This window comes from Myotis lucifugus, unplaced genomic scaffold (genome assembly GCF_000147115.1).
Source record: "Myotis lucifugus unplaced genomic scaffold, Myoluc2.0 scaffold_0, whole genome shotgun sequence".
Taxonomy (NCBI): Eukaryota; Metazoa; Chordata; class Mammalia; order Chiroptera; family Vespertilionidae; genus Myotis; species Myotis lucifugus.
Window position 1 is genome coordinate 33,693,121 of NW_005871048.1, and position 23,952 is coordinate 33,717,072.

Here is a 23,952-nt window from a genome sequence, read left to right on the forward strand (position 1 = left end):
TATTCTGACTTAATAAAGTTCTTGTTTTGGATAGGGCTATTAACTTTATAATGTTGCAAAAATAAAATATAAACCTTTTTTTTGCTGGTTGGAACTGAAATTCTTACAGCTTAGGTACTCTGTTAAAAAGCATATCTCTTCATTTGGAGTATATTTGATACAATTTCTTTATTATTATTATTAATAATAATAATTATTATTATTGTTATTATACTGAAGTCCTAATTAAGCTATCTCTTCCAGGAAAAGCTATTCACTCACTTATACCTTCACTATTCACAAACCTAAAAGAAATACTTCACACAATACATTAATAAAGTGGGCACTCAATGAGTATTTTTAAAATGTGAAGTTATATAAACATATCTCTAAGAACTTATTTTACGTTCTCATTTACTGAAAGTTGAAGATTGAGGCTATGAACAGATAAGTGATGTTAAATCTGGTTCACAGACTCCTACTATTACTGGAGGTCTTCCAGTGAACCATGCAAGCAGCCCCAGAGTAACTGAAGAACAATGCTCTAAGAAGTTCCCACCAATCCGAAATGTTACAAGGGAGAAATTCTGAGTTAATTCAATTACTCAAGTCATAAATAATTTAACTGAGGATCAAAAGTTAAGCCAAAAAGGCTCCAGGTCACAGAACAATTAGTTGGCCCCATGTTAAAATATAAATCATCTAAAAAGCAAGAAAGAAGAAAGTACAAAGATTAAAATAATTAGAATAGCCATCATAAAATAATAGCTATCATTTATTGAGTGTCTACTGTATATCTGGAATGATGCTAAACAATTTTATATATTAATCTCATTTTAAATTCACATTTACTATTTGCAATAAGTATTAATTATCCACACTTTTTAAAAGTGATAAATCAGAGAAGTTAAGAAAGTTTTCAAAAGTTACAAATGAATATAATATGTAGCCAGAATTCAAAGTCAGAACTATTAGACTTCAAATCTGGTACCATTAACCAATTTGAATAATATCCTTTGTTCCAGCAAATAACTTTGATATTCTATTCTCCAGCAGTATATTTCACAGTTACACACACACACACAAAAAAATCCTTTTTTTTTTTTTTTCAAATAACCAAAATGACAAAGTACACCTAACACCTGAAATCCAGGATTCTGGACTTAGGAGAAAAGGGAAACAGAAAAGAATAAGAAAAATAATGGAAAACATCAACCTTATTTATCCCTTTCAATAACTGACATCCATTTGAGAGTGTACTGTTATTTAGAAAAGTGTAATAAAAGTACAAGGAATACTAATACTTATTAAATGCCTTTTATGTGCCAGGCACTATCTTGGATATTGGGAATACAGTGATAAACAAGACAATTCAAGGCCCATCATGGAATTTTATGGCGAACCATATAAAAATAAATATACTATTTCTTTTCCTTTCCAGGAGAATTTTCATGATCAAGTATAAGCTTTTTAAAGAAGTCCATTTTGTCAATTCAATTCAGAAACTCATATTAATAATTAATACACAATATGTACAACCTGAATAATATACAACCTGAAGGGTTTTCCTGCTAATGACCACACTGAGAAAGATAACCATGAGATCATGCAAACTGCCATCTGCCAACACATGACCTGGACTTATTACCTGTTTTTCCTCTGACTTTTCCAATTCAGTTTGACATAGCTCAGAGAAAGTCCTCTTGCCAGACTGTTTAGTCTCACAAATCTTACCATTAAATACTTTTTCCTGAGGTTCAGCCTAACTGGCCCTTTGCTTACTTTCATTTCATAAAACTCTTTTGAGTGTCAATACCTCAATACTGCTATTCACTTTCCCTGGAAATTTTCTACTATTCAAATATAGGCACGAGTTTAATTAGACATGGCACAAACTAGGACATCAGAAAGACTGGTTCTAAGGAATTAGGCCAGAGCACAATTTTTGAACAAACAAAAAGATAAGAAATATAAACATACTTTTGTTGAAATAAGAAAAGCCATGAGATCATATAGGATTGAAGAGCTTAAAAGCTAAGTACAGATCTCTGCTTCTAGTCTTGGTCAGACAGCTCCCTTAGGACCAACCTATGATCACATAGATGACAATTACAAACTCTAAATAAATTATTTTTTAAAATAAGTGAAAACACAAAGAAGTTAAAGTAGGATGAATCTGAGAAGAAAAAAAAGAAATCACATTGAATAAGATTTCCATTTTTATGGCTTTTAACCTGGAAAGGAGAGATCCAGAGAAGGGAAACTCTAATATGGATAAACTATTCAAATCTCTTGTTAATCCCCAAACCAAGTATGTGAGAGTCAGACTTCAAGCAGCCTTCTTCAGGTTAAAAGAACTGACCTGTTATTTCCCACCAGCTGAGAAACAGAATTTGAAGTTGGGGTATAGTCAAGTTAACTGACTTAAAAAACAAACACATCAAAAAAGTCAATACGTACTCTTCAAATGTGTCTAAGAGAATCCATTTTCTATAATATATCATTCACAATGTCCAGGACAAAATCTGAAATTTCTCAAGAAATGAAAAAACAAAAACATATCAAAGCTATAACCCATATATCATTGGAGAGGGGCATATTTTATCCAGATGTTGAAATGAGCAAAGATTTTAAATCAGCTGATATAACTATAATCAAGGATTTAAAGTAAAACATGATCATATTAAATGAAAAGACAGAACAGCTCATTGGAAAAATAAAAGTTATAAAGAACTGCCATAGACCAATTCCAGCATGTCATAATTTCAAGAGTTTCATCAAAAGGTTGATGAGACTTGGGGACTCAACAGGGTTGAGTCACACATGTAGTCACCTGCATTTGGGAATGGCTAAAGGCATTTCCCCAAACCTGAATAGGATACATTAAACTGATTGTTGCTGCCAGACAGCTAAAAGGTATCTTAATCTACATGTTATTGCCTCCTACTGGCCAAACACCTGAACAGCCGTAGGCTAATTCCCCCAAACTAACTATGCTTCTGTACCCTTTGAAACCTTACCCTTTGAAGTGTATTATCTCCACCTTGCCTTAGGACAAATTGTGTTCATAAAAGCAAGGGTCCTAGACAAGGAGGTAGTCTTCAGTTCCTTTAGCTGACCCCCAGTGCCTTTCAAAATTATATCTCGTCTCCGGACTCTTCATTAGTCTCTGGATTTCTATGTCATCTACGCACAGCCTTTTCCAGATTCCTGAACCCTTCTTGATGCTGGGACAAGAACTCCGGCAAAGAACCAACGAAAGTATTGGAAATTAAAAATTAGTAAGTTTTTAAAAATCACTGGATTGAGATAAAAAAGAGACAATAAACTTGAATATCAATATAAATAACCTAATCTGAACAACAGAGAAAAAAGGATTTTTAAAATGAAGAGAGCTTCAGGAACCTTTAACTGAAGTCTCAGAAGGGAAAAAAAGAATAAGAATATATATTCCTATATTTGAGAAATACTGAACAAGAATTTCCCAATTTTAGTGAAAGACATAAATTTACAAATTCAAGAAACTCAAGAACTCTTGCAAAAAAGGGGTATTTTTAAATTAAACTCATAGGCACATCATGGCCAAACTTTTGAAAAAAAAAGATAAAGACAAAATATTAAAAGCAGACAGGAAAAAATATTACATACAAGAGAATTATAAATTATAGGAACACTAACTTCTCATCAGAAATAACAAAGATTTTTAAAAAAAAAAACAAAACATACTGAAATTCCTAAAATAACAAAAAATGTCAATCCAGATTCCTTTGTCCCCCTCTCCCTGAAAAACAAACAGATTCTTCAAGATTGAAGGGAAAATAAAGGAAATTTCAGATAAAATAAAACTAAGGATTAGAAACTTCTTTAGGCTGAAGGGAAATGATACCAGATGAACATATGGATCAGAAGAAGGAATGAGAAGCAAAAGAAATAGTAAAATATCAACCCCACAATATAATATTAAAAGTTTTATTTTCAGCCACTTTTTTGTTGTTGTTGTTAATCCTCAACCCAGGATATTTTTTCTGTTGATTTTTTTGTTTGTTTGTTTGTTTTGTTAGAGAGAGAGAGAGTGAAGGGAAGGAGAGAGGAAGAGGGAGGAAGGAAGGGACATTGATGAGAGAGACACATCAATGTGTTGCCTCCATCATGCACCCCCACCCCTGACAGGGGTGGGGATCAAGCCTGCAACCCAGGTACTTGCCCTTGATAGGGAATCCAACCAGCAACCCTTGGGTCTGCAGGCAGATGCTCTAACTACTAAGCCAAACCATCCAGGGCTTAGCAGTCTTTATTTTAACGAAGAGGATAATTTAATCAAGTTGGGTAAACTTGTGATATAAAGTAGTGAATACCTTTAAAATTAAGTAACTTAGTGGTTTTATATTATATTTCTATATTTTCATTTCATTTATAAGTACAACAGACTTTACTATTCTTAAGTATTTTTAGTATAATGGTTGTTTAAAAAACAACACTAATAAAACTGATTCTCCTAATACAAAAACAGCACTGGAAGAGGATTTTAACAAATCATTTAATCTTTGAATCACCCTAACAAATAATTATACCTGTTCCATAGGGTTATAAGGAGCCCATATAGTAATATGCAAAAAAAGTTTATCACTTTTCATCACAAAGTATTCTGTTACTGATAACTATTCAAATCTCTATATTTAAGTGCCATCAAGTAGGAAAGATCAGCTGATATAATAGAAACTATCATTACCATTGAATACCAATTTGACAAACAAACCCATTGAAAAACATTTATGCTAATCAAGGATTTCTGAAAACTATTTAAACAAGTAATTTCTCTGAAAGAAATTTTAATAATGTCTAATATTTATCACTTAGAAATAAAAATGAGATCAAAGCTGGATCTCTGAATAATAATTGTGAAACAGCGTACAAAGGAAATGGGTGTCTCCTGGATGTCATTTAACCAGGAGCCATGTACAGAATGGGTTCCTTTTGCCAATATAATCAGAATTAAGGATTGTTTCTTGAAATACAAGGAGGCTTACCCTGACAAACCTTCAAAGAGCCTTACAAACTTGGCCAATACAGCTCAGTGTACCTGACTGCATGTAGAAGTGCAATTTGTCTTCCCAGGACTCTTTCCTTTTACTGCTGCTCCCTTAGCCAAGGCCCTCCCAACCTTACAAATGGCATATTGTAATGCCACAGAACTTTAGTAAATCAATTCAGTATAAATTTGAGCACATTAACTACATACAAAATTAAATGACATTATATATAACTCGGCAGTTAGACCATATGCTTTGAAGTCACAGCACCTGTGTTCAACCCCAGCCCTGCCACTCATTAGCTGTTTGGATTTGGTAAGTTATATACTACTGAGTGTTAGTTTCCGCTATAATAGCTAGTTCCCATCCATAATACTGAGATGATAACAGGACCTAGTTCAGAAAATCATCAGGGTTGTATGTAGCATAATGTATGGCACATAGTGGTCATTTTCAATGTTAAGCACAGTAACAGAGCGAAATACGACAATTACAAGGTCCCAAGTATTAGATTTAAATGGAATTGTAAGATATAGAAAACCTAGAAAGACAAGAACAGTTTTGAAAAAAAGAAGGTAAGTGAAAACTTCTGGAAGGATAAGGCATTTCCACACATCAACAAAAATAAGCACTCTCCATAGAACAGTATTATATCTATATCTATATCTACATCTACATCTATATCTATATCTATATCTATCTATATCTATATCTATATCTAAAAGCCCAGTGTCCATTACGGCGTAACAATCAGAATGACCGCAAGGACCAGTGGCTATGACGCTCCCCGCAAGGACCAGTGGCTATGACGCTCCCTGCGGCAGTCAACCAGCCTGATCCCCCCCACCTGCTGGTCAAGGACACAGAAAGCATGCGACTGAGCTGTGGGCACCCTTCTGAGAGGAGACGCCCGCCAGGTATAAAGTATACAGAAGGCGCTCAGCGAGGAGTCCACACGGGTTGTGTTCGCACCTTCATGCTGCCCCCCCCCCCCGCCCCCCAATGCCGAAGGAAGCCTGATTGAGGAACCGGTGCTGACCACCCACACGGAGAAACAGTATGTAATAAACATCATGTCCCGCAGACACCTGAATCTGCCTCAAGAGGACGATGCTACAGACCTGGAGCGGGAAGATCGGGACTGAGACAGAAGGTCTGGGAAAAGCAGGGCCTCGGATGGCCATGCTCTGCGTTTGCTGCCCGACCCTGCTCCCCAGTCCCCTCCGTGTGCCAAGCGCCTGCATGGTCGCCCTTGGAGGGAGGCCTGTGAGTAAAGAACTATGGCTGCACTCAGCCTCCTGTCCTCGTGGATAAGCAGTAAACATATTTACTGCCAGATTCTAAAACCCTTTATGGGCAATAGCGCAAATAATGCAAGGCCTACATGTTTCTAAACAGGACTCTGTCCAGCTGCGTGTGAACCCAGATCGAAGGCGTGCTCTCCACCAAGGAGGCTGCAAAGGCTGCTCCTCTCTCGAACACACGCAACCTGGAGAGGTTTAAAGGGAAAAGGAGATAAAAATAAACCAAAATAGCAACAAGCTCTGAAGCCGCAGCCGATGCTGTCAAATCCTCAGAGCGGTGGTGATGTCAGAGCCCATCTCTCCGTGCCTGGGGCTCAGACAGCTGAGCCGCTGACACCTGCCAGTTGCCTGGCACCGGCCTCATCTACCCACGCTACTTTCAACCTCCCGCCAGCCCCTGGAGGCGGGTGGGCTTGGGGATGGAGGCTTCCGTGTTAAAGCAACCCTGTTGGTGTAGCACAGACACTCGCGTGCTTTTTGATGACAGAGAACCCATAACATCCTTTCAGGAACGTGTTAACTGTTCTGAGATCAGCTCCCAGTCTTGGTGACTCTCAAATAGACCTCAGCAATCCCATTTGCCCAATGCAAAGACTCACCCAATTTTATGGAGACCAAACCCTCAGCCCTGGAGCAGCCCTGTCCTTTCAAAAGGAAGGTCACCCTGGCTGCAAGTCCTTGCTCTTCCTCACTTTGAATATTTCTTGCCACACCCTTCCCTACCCAGTCAAGCTCATTTAGAATTGAAGGCCAGATGAAGAGCTTCACAGACAAGAAAAAGCTAAAGGAGTTCATCACCCCAATAGGGGTGGGGCCAGCTGGGCAACCTTCCCTGTCCTCTCCCCCTGGCCAGCCCAGCCCCACCACCCAATCTGGCGGCCATTCGACCCCACCCATGCACGAATTCGTGCACCGGGCCTCTAGTATAAAATATACTTAAAGAATAACAAGGATCATACAGAAGTGAACAAAATGTTCAATTCATTTTTATCACAAAGAGATTAAAACAGCATTATTTTTTCAATACAAGACTATCCAGAATATTTGAGATTTGTTCTCAAAGCCAAATAGTATAACTAAAAAATAATTTTAAAGCAATAATTCAAGTCCTTTCTATGGCTTAACTAGAAAATACATACTTTGAGCAGGACTTCTACATCACTTACATTACTATTTCCCACATTCAAAAAAGGTCAGGAAATTATAAAGTGTTTAATATAAACATGGCAGATGTATACAAATACTTTTACCATAGAAATAAAGAATACTAAAACTTCTTTTTCAGGCCTTCAAACAACACATTTGCAACCCATACTCCCACAAACCTGAAAGTCATTACTATTTTTGACAAAATATTTGGCAGAGAACCATAATAAATGCTCCATTCTGATATTTCATCTGGAAATCGCCATTTGAATTTAAAGTCCCCTAAACCACAGGGACACATGGCAATAATATAGGATTTTGGACTGCTGTTTTTAAAAATAACTTTAGCTGCTTTCGGCTAATTTATTTTACCTCATTTATATATATGAGAAATGTAAGTTAAATAAATGTAGGGAGGATGTTTGAACTTAGAATGCATTTTCCACTTTTAAAATAAGTTACAATATATAGTGATTACAGTTAGCCTATATGTTGAATATTTTTTTAAACTAAGATATGACTGAAACATAGATTTGTAATAAAAAAAAATACTAGGGAAATACCCTTGTAATAACTAAAGTAAACCTTCCTGAGTGATGTTTCAATCTTCCCTAATGTTAACATGCAGAAACTGCTAGTTGTCCCTCAAAATCTACCTTCCACTCTGTATACAAATGGAAATTTTGGGGCATAGAACATAGTTGAAATCACATTTCACAGACTTCCCTGTAGCTATGTGAAGCCATGTGATTTAGTTCTGGACAACATGACGTGAGCAAAAGTAATGCATGCAATTTTAGGGGGAAAGCCTAAAAGAAAAGGTACATGACTCTTTATTTTCTCTTTTACTTGGTCCTGTTGCCTGAAAGGTGAACATAACAGTGAAGCCTAGAGCAGCCATCTGGACCATGAGATAAAAACTACCTGCTAAAAATGGCAAAGCAACATGATTAAAGAAGCCTGGGCCTCCAACATCATAAAGCCATCATATTAATCCAGGACTGCCAATTTGGACTTTTACATCAGAGAATAACAAACTTCCATGCTATTTACATCATAAAATTTTCAGCCTAAACTGCCAACATTTGATGGTGGGGGTAGGGGAGACGAAAGGAAAGGAGATACAAAAAGACTTTACCAGAATTCTAATAGGGCCCTGTAGTCATTTCTCGTGTATGTGTGTGTGAGTATATGTGTGTGCACACATGCGTGTGGATTTATTTGTCATACTTAATTTTCCTTGGAATCTCCTGGTTTTCCTTCATAAGGGTAATTTTTAGAAATAAAAACTACAGTATTTTAAATGACCTAAACTAAATCTAAGAAATCACTTTGAAATTTTATAGATGAGAAAACAGAGATGCAAGCAAGCTAAATGATGAGCCCAAGGCTATTCTTATAAAAAATAATTAGGTCTTTTTTTCTTTGTAGTTCATGAATGAAATTTTTTTCTGAAAAAAACAAGCAAGCTATGAAAGCAAAAAAGGGAAGAGGAAGACATTATTAAGATGTACTGTTTGCATGACAAAGCATATACTACTGTAAAATCAGTATGAATTGTGAAAGGCAGAGGGAAAACAATGACACAAAGACCATGAATCATCTCCAGAGTGTGTGAGAGCACTTATACAGAACAGATAATGAGCTCCCAATGAGGGCACTAGAGTATGCTTTCATCTAGCACAATCTACTGCCAACTGAAGAGCACTGGTGATGTCCCAAAGGTTTGTACTGTACAGGGAAAAATAGTTAAGTGTCTAGCAGGTCATTCAACATTTATCCCAATGGGAATTAAGCTAAAATAAAAGCATCTATATAATCTATAAAGAAAAGCCAATTAGAGCATAAATGAAATATTGGGTGTGTTGAGTTCAAAAGCAATCTCATGAAAACTATGCACCCACTCCCCACCTCCCAAAATGTATATAAACATTGACATATACATTATACATTTAAAATATTTAATTGCTGTCCTGGCTGGTGTGGTTCAGTTGGCTGAACATCCTCCCATGCACCAGAAGGTCACAAGTTCAATTCTCAGTCAGGACACATACCTGGATTGCAGGTTTGGTCCCTGGTCAGGACACATACAGGAGGCAACCAATGGATGTCTCTCTCACATAGATGTTACTTTCTTCTCTGTCCTCTCTCTCTCTTTTCCACTTCCATCAATAAAAATTAATATTTTGTTGCTTTGTAAATTGACAATTCTTTCACTCTGATAAAACACAGATAATATTTTTTAAAAATCAGTTTTTAATATAAAAATCAGTAGCTATTTTAGCTATTTTTTTAAGATTGAAAAAAAGAAAATATAATACGAATATAAATTTCAAATGTCTTGTATGACTTTGTATATTCAAAATGCTCAAATTGTGTAGTGATCACCAACAGAATTAGACACATAAATCTTCTTGAATTATGGCAACAAATGCTTAAAAACCTGGACTCTGCCCTAGCCGGTTTGGCTCAGTGGACAGAGTGTCAGCCTGTAGACTGAAGGGTCCCAGGTTCGATTCCAGTCAAGGGCACATGCCCAGGTTATGGGTTCGGTCCCCAGTAGTGGGCGTGCAGGAGGCAGTCAATCAATGATTCTCTCTCATCATTGATGTTTCTATCTCTCTCTCCCTCTTCCTCTCTGAAATTAATAAAAATATATATTTAAAAAAAGAAAAAAACTGGACTCCTAGAATTATGACTCTGGTAGCAAATATACTTAGAACTCATGGAATATATTTGGCCATGAAAGAGTATGTCAACAAACACCAGAATTCACTGCAACCTTTGAGTGGAATCTACATTCATTTTTCTCTTTTCTTCTTAGTGTAGGAGGTCATATTTGGCAATAATCAAATATCTGTGTCACCAAGGAAAGGATTACAAACTCTATTGAAACTTTTAGGTCACCAAAGTATAATTAACCTTAAAAAGTATTCTGCTATGATTCCAATTGTCTGCAAATTTTTGCCAGCAGATGAATTTACGAGATACTGTAACTCTGAAATTCAATTTGCAGAAACACATCCTGAAGCACTGGAAGATTCCCAAGGCAGTTTGTCCAAATGGACTTAAGATTTTCATCTGTATCCATTAGGTTGACTGCAGCACTGTGAACTGAAAGTTTTACCTCATTCAAATATCCAAAAATATCTCTCAAGTAAGCCAAGCCATGAATAAACCCCTCCTTGTCTCTGAGAATAACCTTTCTCTTTCTCATAAGCAAGTTAATAAATGAATAAATAAGGAGACTGCTATCTAAACTACAATGTAGTGATTTAAGACAAATCCTTTAGGAAACCATACACCTCTCAGTTACTAGGAATCTCTTATTCTGTTTCCATTTCTTAAGAAATCTGTTGAAATGGTAGGGGTTAAAAGGCTTTGGCTCTGAGAGAGTTGGTTACTTTCAGGGTGGTATCTTTCTGGATTACTCTCACCATTTCTGATGCTGATACATGCCAAGCCAATTGAAAAAGACATGAGTCATGAGGACTTGAAGTTCTTTCTTCACAGAAGCAACAAAACCAGATGTACAGCCAAGCATGGCAAGTTCTCCATCCATGCCCAATGTACCAAACCCCACTTTTCACCATGTCAAAGATACCAAAAGCCTTTCAGGTTTCAAAGATATTTCACAAATATGGAATTTTTTATGCTTTAATATACACAAAAAGATGAAATCTAGAAACAGGCTGCATGAAATAATGTTATTTATTACCTACAAACTGAATGGGAATGTTGAATGAGAAATGGCATTACTCCCAATTTGACAATGATTTACTTCAAAATATGAGAAGATACCATCAACAGTACTGTAGTGTGTGTGTGTGTGTGTGTGTGTGTGTGTGTGTGTGTCGTCATTGAATTGTACAGGAAAAAAACATTGTGTAGGAAATTTAAACCTTATTTAATGTTTTAAGTTACCATTTTAAGTACTTAATTTATTGAAACTTACATACATTGGCAGCTAATTTAAAAAGTATATAACTTCTAAATAGAAGCAATTACTGACGCCAGTCTCTCTGTATTATTTTCTATACTAGAGGCCCAATGCACGAAATTCGTGCAAGGGGCTTGGCCCTCACAGACCCGGCTTGTCTGGAAGGTCTTCCGGAAGGACGTCCAGAAGGACGTCCGGTCTAATTAGCATATTATGCTTTTATTATTATAGATGATAATATACATTTGGAAAAAAATGATTCAATTTGTTGCTTCAATTGTTTCTCTAACTGATGAAATTCCTTTACTCATCTGAGTTAAAAGAGTTTTTATAATAATTTTTAAACCAATTTAGTTCTAGCACAAATTGTCAATAACTGTCTTTTAACTTAATGTAATAAAGATGGCCCTCCTTTTCTTCTATTACAGAGCTCATTTCTGATTGATAAACCACTGGCCAAATGCAGACAATTTATTCTCCAATTATCCCTTAAACTTGGGTAAAATATACAAACAGTAAGCATAAAACTTTTGATCAATAAATCACCAGTCTTGATCTGAGATATAGGAACTGAGCAAGACAAGCAATACATATCCTTGTCTGTAAAGCATGTAAGCTTTAGAAAGCTGGGGTTGAATTATTTCTTTCTATTTTAATATTTCTAAGTTTGATAATATAAATAAAACATCTTAATTCCTAATTGTAAATTCTACTACACTTAATTATATCATTTTATAATTCCAAATACATTCTGATAAGTAGATAGTTATAATTATTAAATATTCAAAGATAAATATATTATTTTCTTTCTTATAATCAGTATTTCCCCAAATGTATTTCAATAGACCTTGTCTCAACTGTCTAAACCTTCTGACCTCACTTTTCAGAACTGTTCCTTCATGGAATTATCTCTAAAATATTTACTTAAAGCATTAAAAACTAAACACATTTTCCAGTAATTATTTTTCATAATTCATTAAGATAAAGCATTGACTGTAACGTCGAAGCATTCTTCCAACTTGGAAACCACATACTTTTCAAATTTTTATTTCTGAGGTTAATAATATGTTAATTACTTCAATAATTCCTCAGATGTGCTCTCACATTTTACCACATTTTGGAAAGTTTTACTTACAGAAACATCTTTCAGGTTTTTCTCAAAGGAAAAATGATAAGACTCTTTAGAAAAATTAAACTTGTATGCATCGGCTGGTCCTGCTCCTGATACCAATGCTTTCTTCAGTTCATCAACATATTTCTCTTTTTCCATTGCCATGTCATCAGCTTCTTGGGAAATCGCTGATTCACAAACTATGGAAACATTAATAAAAAGTTTTGAAATTAATTTCTAAACATATGAACATATTTATTTACTTGTTGCTACTAATTTATCACTTATGTAGCAGAAATTTAAACAAAAAGTAAAATAAAACCCCACACCATACATTTTTAAGTAAAATTATACCTTTTAACTAAACTCACAATTTTTGAGAAATGCATTTAGTTTCAAATCTTATCTGAAAGTATTAGATTCCTTGCCTTCTTTCTCTTCTCAGATGAAATGCATGCCTTGTAAAATACCACAGAAACTACTATTTATGTACCTGCTCCAAGGTCATAGCCAGAGAAATAATTTCCTATAATCTTTATAAGCTCTGTATTTTACTACATCTTTCTATTATTAAAGAGATTAAAGAGTCAGCAGTCTATTTATTTCTCACTCACATGGTCAGAGTCAAATTAAAGTAAAAGTGGAGTTCATTCCTCTTATCTCAGTACTTGAGGCCCGATGCACAAAATTCGAGCAAGGGCCTTGGCCCCAGCCCCTACCCGCTGCCACCGCCACCACCTCTGCCTGGGGCCCCGCCCACTGTGGCTTTGTCCGAAAGGCAGGATGTCCGGAAGTACGTCCAGTCTAACTAGCATATTATACTTTTATTATTATAGCTGTGCCAACAACAGAAAAGGTGAGTTGATGAGGAAGGAAAGGGAAGGGAACTAATAATTATAGAGTTTCTCCTCTAAGGCAGACACTATATTATAGACCTGACTTCCATTTTTCTCACCTAGGTATTTTTAAAGCTCATGTTTTACTCATCCATAGGGATATTTACTTCAATAAATATATTTTCAATTTTAGATATTCTGTTTCTTTGTCATAATATTCTGGTTTTAGTCACACTCTCCTTTTAAATATTTGAAGGCTTTAAAAATATTTAAATCTCTTTCAGATTAGTCTTTGTGCATAGTTCCTGGGTATAAATTCCATTTCATCTATCTGCTTACACATTCTCATTATGCTTTTTTCACTTTCCTGCATGGCCATATTTCAGCATGGCTCTCCATAGCCAGAGCATCCAGAGCTCTGGGCAGTACTGGTGGTGTTAAATAAAACTGCTGGCTTGCCTGCCTTGGAGTCCCTATAGATGTCATTGTTCTGGACAAAATCTCAGACATATGCCGAAGCAATTTCTTCACTGATACAGCTCCTAGGGCACTTGAAACTAAAGAGAAAATGAACAAATGGGACTACATCAAAATAAAAAGCTTCTGCACAGCAAAAGAAACCATCAACAAAACAACAAGAAAACCCACTGCGTGGGAAAACATATTTGCCAACGTCATATCTGATAAGGGCCTAATCTCCAAAATTTATAGGGAACTCATACAACTTAACAAAAAGAAGATAAACAATCCAATCAAAAAATGGGCAAAGGATCTAAATAGACACCTTTCAAAAGAGGACATTCAGAAAGCTAAGAGACATATGAAAACATGCTCAAGGTCACTAATCATCCGAGAGATGCAAATCAAAACAACAATGAGGTACCATCTCACACCTGTCAGACTGGCTATCATCAACAAATCAACAAACGATAAGTGCTGGAGAGGATGTGGAGAAAAAGGAACACTTGTGCACTGCTGGTGGGAATGCAGACTGGTGCAGCCACTATGGAAGACAGTATGGAGTTTCCTCAAAAAACTGGAAATGGAACTCCCATTTGACCCTGTGATCCCACTACTAGGAATATATCCCAAGAAACCAGAAACACCAATCAGAAAGGATATGTGCACCCATATGTTCATAGCAGCACAATTCACCATAGCTAAGATCTGGAAACAGCCTAAGTGCCCATCAGTAGATGAATGGATTAGAAAACTGTGGTACATCTACACGATGGAATACTATGCTGCTGTAAAAAAGAAGGAACTCTTACCATTTGCAACGGCATGGATGGAGCTGGAGAGCATTATGCTAAGTGAAATAAGCCAGTCAATGAAGGAAAAATACCACATGACCTCACTCATTCATGGATAATAGAGACCATTATAAACTTTTGAACAATAATAGATACAGAGGCAGAGCTGCCTCACACAGATTGTCAAACTGCAGCGGGAAGGCCGGGGAGGGTTGGGGGGCAGGAGGGAGGAGGGTAAGAGATCAACCGAAGGACTTGTATGCATGCATATGAGCATAACCAATGGACATAAGACACCGGGGGGTAGGGGAAGCCGGGGTATTGTCAAGGGCAGGGGAAAAAAAGGACACATATGTAATACCCTTTGTAATGCTTTAAGCAATAAAAAAGAAAAAAAAAAGAAGAAAAAAGAAAGTGCTTTAAAAAAAAAAAAAGAAAATTAATTTCTTAATTTGGTTTCTACATGTGAGACAAATAATTCAAATTTAAACCATTCGCCCAAACATAACACAAGCTTCAGGTTCTTATTTTTGTTGGGTTATTCATTTGTATCTCTTATTGACTGATTCTGTGCTGTAACCCCAACTAGAGTGTAGTTTGAGTGGGGGTTTTTTGTTTTTTTAAGATGATCTCATTAACATGATAACATTTCCAGATTCCTTTCTTTATATAAAGAGCTCAGCTCCAATTCCTTAAGAGGCCTGCGGTCTTTAACATCGTATCACACTCAAATATTACAATCACAGACATCTAGACATATGTGTAGTTCAGATATTCAGTGAACCTATATAGTCAAGCTTCAGTTGCCATTAACCACTCTGGTTTTCAGGTATCTCCTCATACAAGGCACCTGGGGATTTCTCTTTCTTACATTCAAATGCTGCAATGTATCTGTTTACTTTTCAAATTACAAGGTTTAATCTACATTTGTTTGGAATGAGTGTGCAATTGGGTAGTTTTCTGTGTCTAATTAAGCTACCACAAAGATGCAAGACCAGCCGGTTCTATATTTTTATATTTAAAGGTTACATTTATTTATCTCATTCCTCATAACACTGAAAGATAGACATTATTTTCATTTTACAAAAGAGAAAATCGAGGCTCAGAGAGATCGAGTAATAGTCTAGGGCCGTGGTTGGCAAACCGCGGATCGCGAGACACATGTGGCTCTTTGGCCCCTTGAGTGTGGCTCTTCCACAAAATACCACGTGCGGGCGCGCACGTACAGTGTGATTGAAACTTCGTGGCCCATGTGCAGAAGTCGGTATTTTGTGGAAAAGCCGGTATTTTGTGGAAGAGCCACACTCAAGGGGCCAAAGAGCCGCATGTGGCTCGCGAGCCGTGGTTTGCCGAGCTGCAGTTTGCCGACCACTGGTCTAGGGTCATGGAATCAGTAAGTGATCTCTCTGGTTGTTCTGTTTGGACATGAGGCAGGGATATGAGATATGGGATACACTATGTTCTTCCATGATACTGAGAAACATTAGTATGAAGTACTACATAAAACAATGAAAGCTTGATTAAAGAATCCCTGAAAATAAAACAAAGCTTTTCATAATGTTCATCTGTGTGCTAACAAGTATCTAAAAGCCCCATGACAGGCAATAAGGAAGAGAGTCTTGGAATCCATATATATTTCATGAGCAATTTTTGATAACAGGTCTAATATTGAAATGAGTCTCAACATAGCCTTTGAAGACAGGCAAGAATAAAAATATCTTATATTCTTTTGTGATTTTTACAGCTTCTAAAATATTTTCACGTATTTTTTCTCTCTGAAGCAGATGCATATTTAAGATGATCATCACTATCGAATCTATTCACCTTTTAAATACCCTATTAGCTCTTCAGAAACAATCTACAAATAAGAAGACAAATGCTTCCTAATTGAGGAATAATTCCATATTTTGTGATTGGATAATTTTAAAGAGTTGCAATTAATTCACAGAGAAATAAAAATCTGTAGAAGCCATCTTTAATGCAGCTATAGACAAACTTATAAAATACAAAAGAAAATAAAAATAGATTTTCATTGATAAAACATATAGTTAAAAGTATTCTAAATTTCATTAAAATGAAGAGATACCTATCTGAAAATATTTAATAGAATTTATTGATTCATTTATTTAAAAATGCTTCATGAACTTCTACTATGTGCCAGGCACTATTCTAGGCACCAGGGATACACGGTTAAAGAGAGACAAAAATGGCAATCTATAGAGTGTAGATTCAGATAATAACATCTTAGATATCCTCTTATGTTACCCCATCTGTGAATGCTGTGTTGTTATGGAATATTTCATTTTAAAGAAGAAAAACATATGAAAGAAAATTATCTTTCTTTTTCTTAACTTAACTTATTGGAATGACACTGGTTCACAAAACCATACAAAACCCCATAGATTTCAAGTGTACAACTCAACAAAATACCATCTGCACACTACATTGTGTACCCATCACCCAAAGCAAAGTCTCTTTTGTTCCCCATTTATTTTTCCTGGTAATCCTCATCCGAGGATATTTTTTCCATTGATTTTTAGAGAGAGTAAGAGGGAGGGAAGGAGGAGGAAGAGGGGGAAAAGGAGGAGGAGGAGGGAGAGAGAGAGAGAGAGAGAAACATGACACGAGAGACACATGGATTAGTTACCTTCGCATAGAATCAAACCCGCAACCCTTCATTGCTTGGGCAGATGCTTTAAACACTGTGCAACACCAGACAGAGCGTGGTCCCCGTTTATCCCTACTTTGTCCACCTCTACCTATCCCCACCTCCCCTTTCTCTCTGGCTATCACTGAACTGTTGCCTGTGTCTATGTGTTATATATATACATATACATATATGATTTCATGCTTAATCCTTTCAGCTTCTTTCATCCAGCCTCCCAACAAACCCCTTTCCTCTGACAGCTGTCAGTCTGTTCTGCATAACCATGCCTGTTTCTATTTTGTTCATCAGTTTTATCTTTCAGTTACACTCATCCTTTTAAAAACTGTTCAATAAAAAGGTACCAGCTTTTTTAAAATTTTACTTGAACATGTTCTATAACAACAAATGTGAAATTTTGACTGCCTATTTAGAACTTCAATCTTAAAAAAACAATAGCTTAGTTAGCAGTTTTGAATTTTGTGCTAAGACCATCTGGAAGGAGCACAGCTGTACGCATTCAATACTCCAAAAGCTTCGGTGATCAGGAATAAAAGCCATGGAAATAATAAAAGTCAGCAAGGATACAGCTGACTCACATGATACATTATAAAAAGTGAGCAGGCCAACATGATCAGAAAACAGGAAATTTTTTTCAGACAGGTAGGAGCCAAGAAGGTATTACTTTGTCACTGATAATGGGTAGGTGAAAATGTAAGTAAGGAAAAAAGATTTTTTCCTTTGGATTCTTACGTATAACGAACCAAAATGGCCCCACTTTACTACCTCATTTATTAAAAATTCTTTTCCACTGAGCCCTGCCACATAATCTCCATACAGGTCACCAAATATTAATGTTTAGGACAAGTATAAGTGGGTATAATTATTTGATAATAAAAAAATTACTACAATTTAATTTACTCTTCAATGAAATTTAAACTACTCCAGAGATGGGTGATGTAAGTTTTTTACTGCTGACTATAATTCTTATAAAAGTCACATAACAGTCGTCAATCATTAGCCCACTTTGTGACTTAACCCTGTGATATTACCCCCTATAATGGTGAAGTGATGATAGACCACAAGATAATTAGACCCCCAAAACATTCATTAGATAAAAGATTGCTAATGAAAAAGAAATCAGTGACTTTAGTGTGTGGGAGATTAAAAAGAACCCCACATCCTTTTAATTTCACTCAAATGAAAAGAGAAAAAAATTATCCAAATTGAAGGTTGCAGCAATCAAAAAGTTGTACAAAAAGCAGGATGAGGTATAGGAAGGAAATCCATTTTCATGTTTCAATTATTTAATTGTTTCAATGTTCTTAATCATATTATTGTCTATCTGTAAAGTGCCAAACCAAATTATATTTATGTAATAAGCCTTAAATAAACATGGAAACAATGTTATATTGTTTGGATTTCATATTTTGTCCCTAAAATTTAAACAAGAAAATAGAAATGAATAATGAAAGTATAAAACATACGTGAGATTTAAAACTTTATCAGATATATTTGAATAGATAGTGACCAGTAGACTGTAAAATTTTCTGTTTGAAAGTTTGTTTAGTACAGGAAGCCAACCCACCAAATAATCCAGAAGTTTGATATCTAACTTGTGTGACATTAAATTCCTTTAGCTGGAAAATACATGGTAGAAATGTACTTCATTTAATATCAATGACAACAAGAAATATGAAACTGGATTTTTCATAATCTGCTAACTCTAAAACAAGTGGTTCACTTTCGTTTTTTTCCTAACCAGTTTTATATATTCCAGGCATCCTTTCATTCTTTCTTTCAAAAAATATTCACTAAGTATGTCCTAAGTACTAGTCAAGATACTTATCTAAAATGGTTGACAAATTAGATGTATTCCTTGTTCCTGATGAACCTTGTCTAATGAAATAACATTCTTAGTAATAGTATTAAAACAACTGCCAACACATTTTGTATAAGCATAATCAAAATGTTTCATAAATGTAAAATTAACTTAAATTTCTGGTTAAATTAAGATTTAAGTGTTAATGAAATTACTCTTTTATTTTCCCAATGCTTAATAACAAAACAAAGAAAATTTAAATTATTATTGTTTTTTGCCTTGGTGAATGAGGGTTACTGACCAGATTAGAATGTAATCTTTTCCTTTAATAATTAAGGCTCTTAAAGTACCTCAAGGTCCTCTGTTTGACTATAATTGTTCACTATAAAAAACTAGAGGCCAGGTGCACAACACTCGTGAACTGGGGGTTGGGGGTGTCCCTCAGCCTGGCCTGTGCCCTCTCGCAGTCCGGGACCCCTTGGGGGATGTCCGACTGCCACAGAGGCAGGAGAGGCTCCCGCCACTGCCACTGCACTCACCAGCCATGAGCCCGGCTTCTGACTAAGTGGCACTCCCCCTGTGGGAGCACACTGACCACCAGGAACAGCTCCTGGGTTGAGCATCTGACCCCTGGTGGTCAGTGCGTGTCATAGCGACCAGATCCTCTGTTCAATCTATTTGCATATTAGGGTTTTATTATATAGGACTAGAGGCCCGGTGCATGAAATCCATGCGCAGGTACGGTCCCTAGGCCTAGCCTGAGATCAGGGCAATCTTCCCTGGCTGCTGGCAGCCAGCCCCGCCCCCCGCCACCACCCACCCGGGTTCCCAGTTTGCCATTGGGCGATTGGAGCCTGACGGTCAGGGAGGAGGGACCGAGAGGTTGGCTGGTCCCACCCACTTGTGTCCCCGCCCCTGATGCAGGTTGCCCTCTGTGTGTGGGGCGACTGGCAGAGCGGGGGCCTTGACCTGGCGCTGCCCCACATCTCCCGCCACCCATCCCTGGGTCCAAGTTGGCCATTGGGTGATCAGAACCTGCGGGACAGAGGGATGTACCAAGAGGTGGGCCGTTCTACCCACTCCCACCCACCCCCACCACCCCCCTCAGTTCCCCATTTGCCATTGGGTGATTGGAGCCTGACGTCCAGGGAAAGAGACCGAAAGGTCAGCTGTTCTTGTCCGTTCGTCAGCCCACTGCCCGCCACCACCCACCCTGGTTCCCCATTTTCCATCAGGCAACAGGAGCCTGAAAGCCGGGGGGAGGGACCGAGAGGTCGGCCGTACCTGCCCACTTGCCGGCCCCACGCCGGCCACAGGCCCCCTCTGTGTGTGGGGGAGACCGGAGAAGGTAGGGGCTTTGGCCTAATGCTGCCCACATCCCCCGCCACCCACGCCCAGGTCCCCGTTCCCCATCGAAATATGGAAGCCTCCGGACAGGGAATGGGACCAAGAGGTGGTCAGTGCACCTCATAGTGACTGGTCGAGCGGTCATTCTAGTCGTACTGCTGTTATGGGTTGCTGGGCTTTTATTATATAGGACTAGAGGGCCCAGTGCACAAAATTTGTGCACTGGGAGGGGGGGGTGTCCCTCAGGCCAGCCTGCACCCTCTCCAATCTGGGACCCCTTGGGGGATGTCCGACTGAACCGGCAGTCGGACATCCCTCTCACAATCTGGGACTGCTGGCTCCCAACCGCTCGCCTGCCTGCCTGCCTGATTTCCCCTAACCACTTCTGCCTGCCAGTCTGATCAACACCCCTACGGTCGCCCCCACTCCCTCCCCTGCTGGCCTAGTCGCTACTACTAGCATCACCTGCAGGCCTGTAGCCGTACTGACCTCCCCTGCTGTCCTGGTCGCCCTAACTGCCTCCCTGCAGGCCATTTTGTGGCTGTGGGCGCCGCCATCATTGAGGGCATGGCAGTCAATTAGCATATTCCCTCCTTATTGGCTGTAGGCGCCGCCATCTTTGAGGGCGGAGCAGCAATTAGCATATTCTCTCCTTATTGGTTGTGGGCATCGCCATCTTTGAGGGCGTGGTAGTCAATTAGCATATTCCCTCCTTATTGGCTGTGGGCACTGCCATCTTTGACGGCAGGGCAGTCAATTAATATATTCCCTCCTTATTGGCTGTGGGCACTGCCATCTTTGCGACGGCATAAGGGTCAATTAGCATATTCTCTCTTTATTAGATAGGATAAGCCATTTGCCTATTAGAAATATTTAAGTTATAAACACAGTATTCCTCACATACAAGCAATCACTTCACCTAGGACCTGCCTCCTGGGCTGTGCTGTTGGAATTGACCTACTGCCAAGGTCTTCAGCCCTGTACAATCACTTTACCCTAAAACGGAGCAATTGTCACCTGGGTCCACCTTTGCCAGCACACACAGAACTAACCTGACAAATTTTCCTCCATTCCTGCACTACAACAACTAACCAAAAACTGATTTCTCTGACATAAAAATTTACAGCCTAAATAGATACTGTAAAAGGTATTGCAAACATCACTCTAAAAACTTCTTTATTTTGCAATAATCTTATATCAATATTCTTTGCAATCAATCTGTCATAAAAAACAAAAATCCCTCACAAGTATAAATTCAGTTTGACTGAGTTATGTAACAGAACATTTTTAAATTTATTGAATTTACTGGGGTGACATTGGTTAATAAAATTATCCAGGTTTCACATGTACAATTCAAAAATACATCATCTGTATATTGTACTGCATGTTCACCACCCTAAGTCAAGTCTTCTCCATCACCATTTATCCCCCCTTTACCATCTTTTACTTCCTCCCACGCCCCCTTTCCCTCTGGTAATCACCATACTGTTGTCTGTGTCTATGAGTTTTTTGTTTTGGGGTGTTTTTTGCTTAATCCTTTCACCTTTCACCCAGCCTCCATCCCCTCCCTGCTCTGACAGCTATCAGTCTGCTCTCAGTATCTATCTGTATCTATGAGTCTGTTTCTATTTTGCTTGTTAGTTTATTTTGTTCATTAGATTCGACATATCAGTGAAGACATATGATACTTGTCTTTCTCTGACTTGCTTATTTCTCTCAGCATAATAATCTCCAGGTCCATTTAAGCAGTTGCAAAAGGGTAAGATTTTATTCTTTTATATGACTGAGTAGGATTCCATTTTGTAAATCAAGGGTGGAGAACCGTTTTTCTGCCAAGGGCCATTTTGATATTTATAATATAATTCGAGGGCTATACAAAATTATCAACTTAAAAAGGATCCCACTATATTTGGTCAAACATTTAATTAACTCACCCCCTAATGCATTTGCAGGGCCAGACTAAATGACTTTGCCGGCCTTTATATGGCCCAGAGGGTGGATGTTCCCCACCCTGGTGTAAATGTACCACCGTTTTTTTATCCACTCATCTCCTATAAATCAACAAACAACAAGTGTTGGCCAGGATGTAGACAAAAGGGAACCTTTGTGCACTGTTGGTGGGAATGCAGATTGATACAGCCACTGTAGAAAGCAGTATAGAATTACTTGAAAAATTTTAAAATGGAACTGCCTTATGACCCAGCAATTCCACTTCTGGGAATATATCTGAAGAAACCAGAAACACTAATTCAAAAAAATATATGCACCCCTATGTTCATTGCAGCAATATTTATAATAGCCAAAATTTGGAAGCAGCCCAAGTGTCCATTAGTAGATGAGCAGATAAAAAATCTGTGGGGTAACATAATTTTTAACATTCAAGAAAGAAACAAAATTTCAGAACATATATAATTTTAAAAGATATAATATCATGTTAGAGAAGTATTTCAAAAGTTGATAGAAGATAGTAATAGTATATAAATTAACATGACAAAATTATTTTACCTAAAACATCAATCACAAGTATAAAAATGACTGTTGCACAGCTATAAAAATTGTTTTTAAAATATTTTGTTATAATACTTTAGAGGAGTATTAAAACTTTGTTATATAAGTAAAACATAATTCTAGATTTCTGATATTATATGCGCCATGTTCCATAAATTATTTCAAGGCCATTAGCCTTTTAAAAAGATTATCACCAAAGATAAAAATAATCAAGAGTCCCTGGATCGGATGCTCAGTGGTTAGCGCTTTGGCCTAAGCACGAGATCTTGGGTTCATTCTGGTCAAGGCATGCATGTACCTTGTTGCCACATTTGATCCCTGGCCCCAGTCGGGGAGTATGTGAGAGGCAACCAATTGATGAGGATTAATAAAAAGTAAATAAATAATTAAAAATTCAAGAGTCTATTTCATAAAATAATTGCCCAAATCCAATATACAGGTTTAAACCTTGCATTACAAACTTTTAGGCTGTAAGTTCTGTTTTGTTTTGTTACAAAGGTGGTATATGTTCATAAGAAAATAATTTAAACAACATTAAGTATCTATATATCTATACTAATAAAAGGGTAATATGCAAATTGGTTGGGATGCCCTCATGCAACGACCAAACAGCAGGCTGCACTGGGCGACCAGGCCGGCAGGGAGGGCAGTGAGGGGCAACCAAACGACCGAACAGCAGGCTGCGTGTGGCGACCAGGCTAACAGGAGGGGCAGTGAGGAGCGACCAGCCCAGCAGAGGGGAGCAGTTGCGGGAGACCAGGCCAGCAGGAAGGGGCAGTGAGGTGTGACCAGGCTGGCAGTGGGGGGCAGTTAGGGGCGACCAGGCTGGCAGCGGGGGGCAGTTGGGGGTGACCAGGCTGGCAGCGGGGGGCAGTTGGGGGTGACCAGGCTGGCAGGGGGGAAGTTAGGGACAACCAGGCTGGAAGGGGAGCAGTGAGGGGCGACCGGGCCGGCAGACAGAGGCGATTAGGGGTGATCAAGCCAGCAGTGGGGGGCAGTTAGGAGTGACCAGGCTGCTAGGGAGGGCAGTTA

The 23,952-nt window shown here is 38.0% G+C and overlaps 1 protein-coding gene across 2 annotated transcripts in view; it reads right to left on the reverse strand.

Moving 5' to 3' along the window:
* The window catches only part of XRCC4 (X-ray repair cross complementing 4), a 181,749-nt gene that overhangs the window by 130,950 nt on the left and 26,847 nt on the right, over positions 1–23,952 (reverse strand). For both annotated transcript variants that reach the window (XM_006081241.3, XM_023750178.1), the window contains one exon: positions 12,535–12,710. In XM_006081241.3, the coding sequence (XP_006081303.1) occupies positions 12,535–12,710 (176 nt within the window). The remainder of the gene's footprint in view (positions 1–12,534; positions 12,711–23,952) is intronic.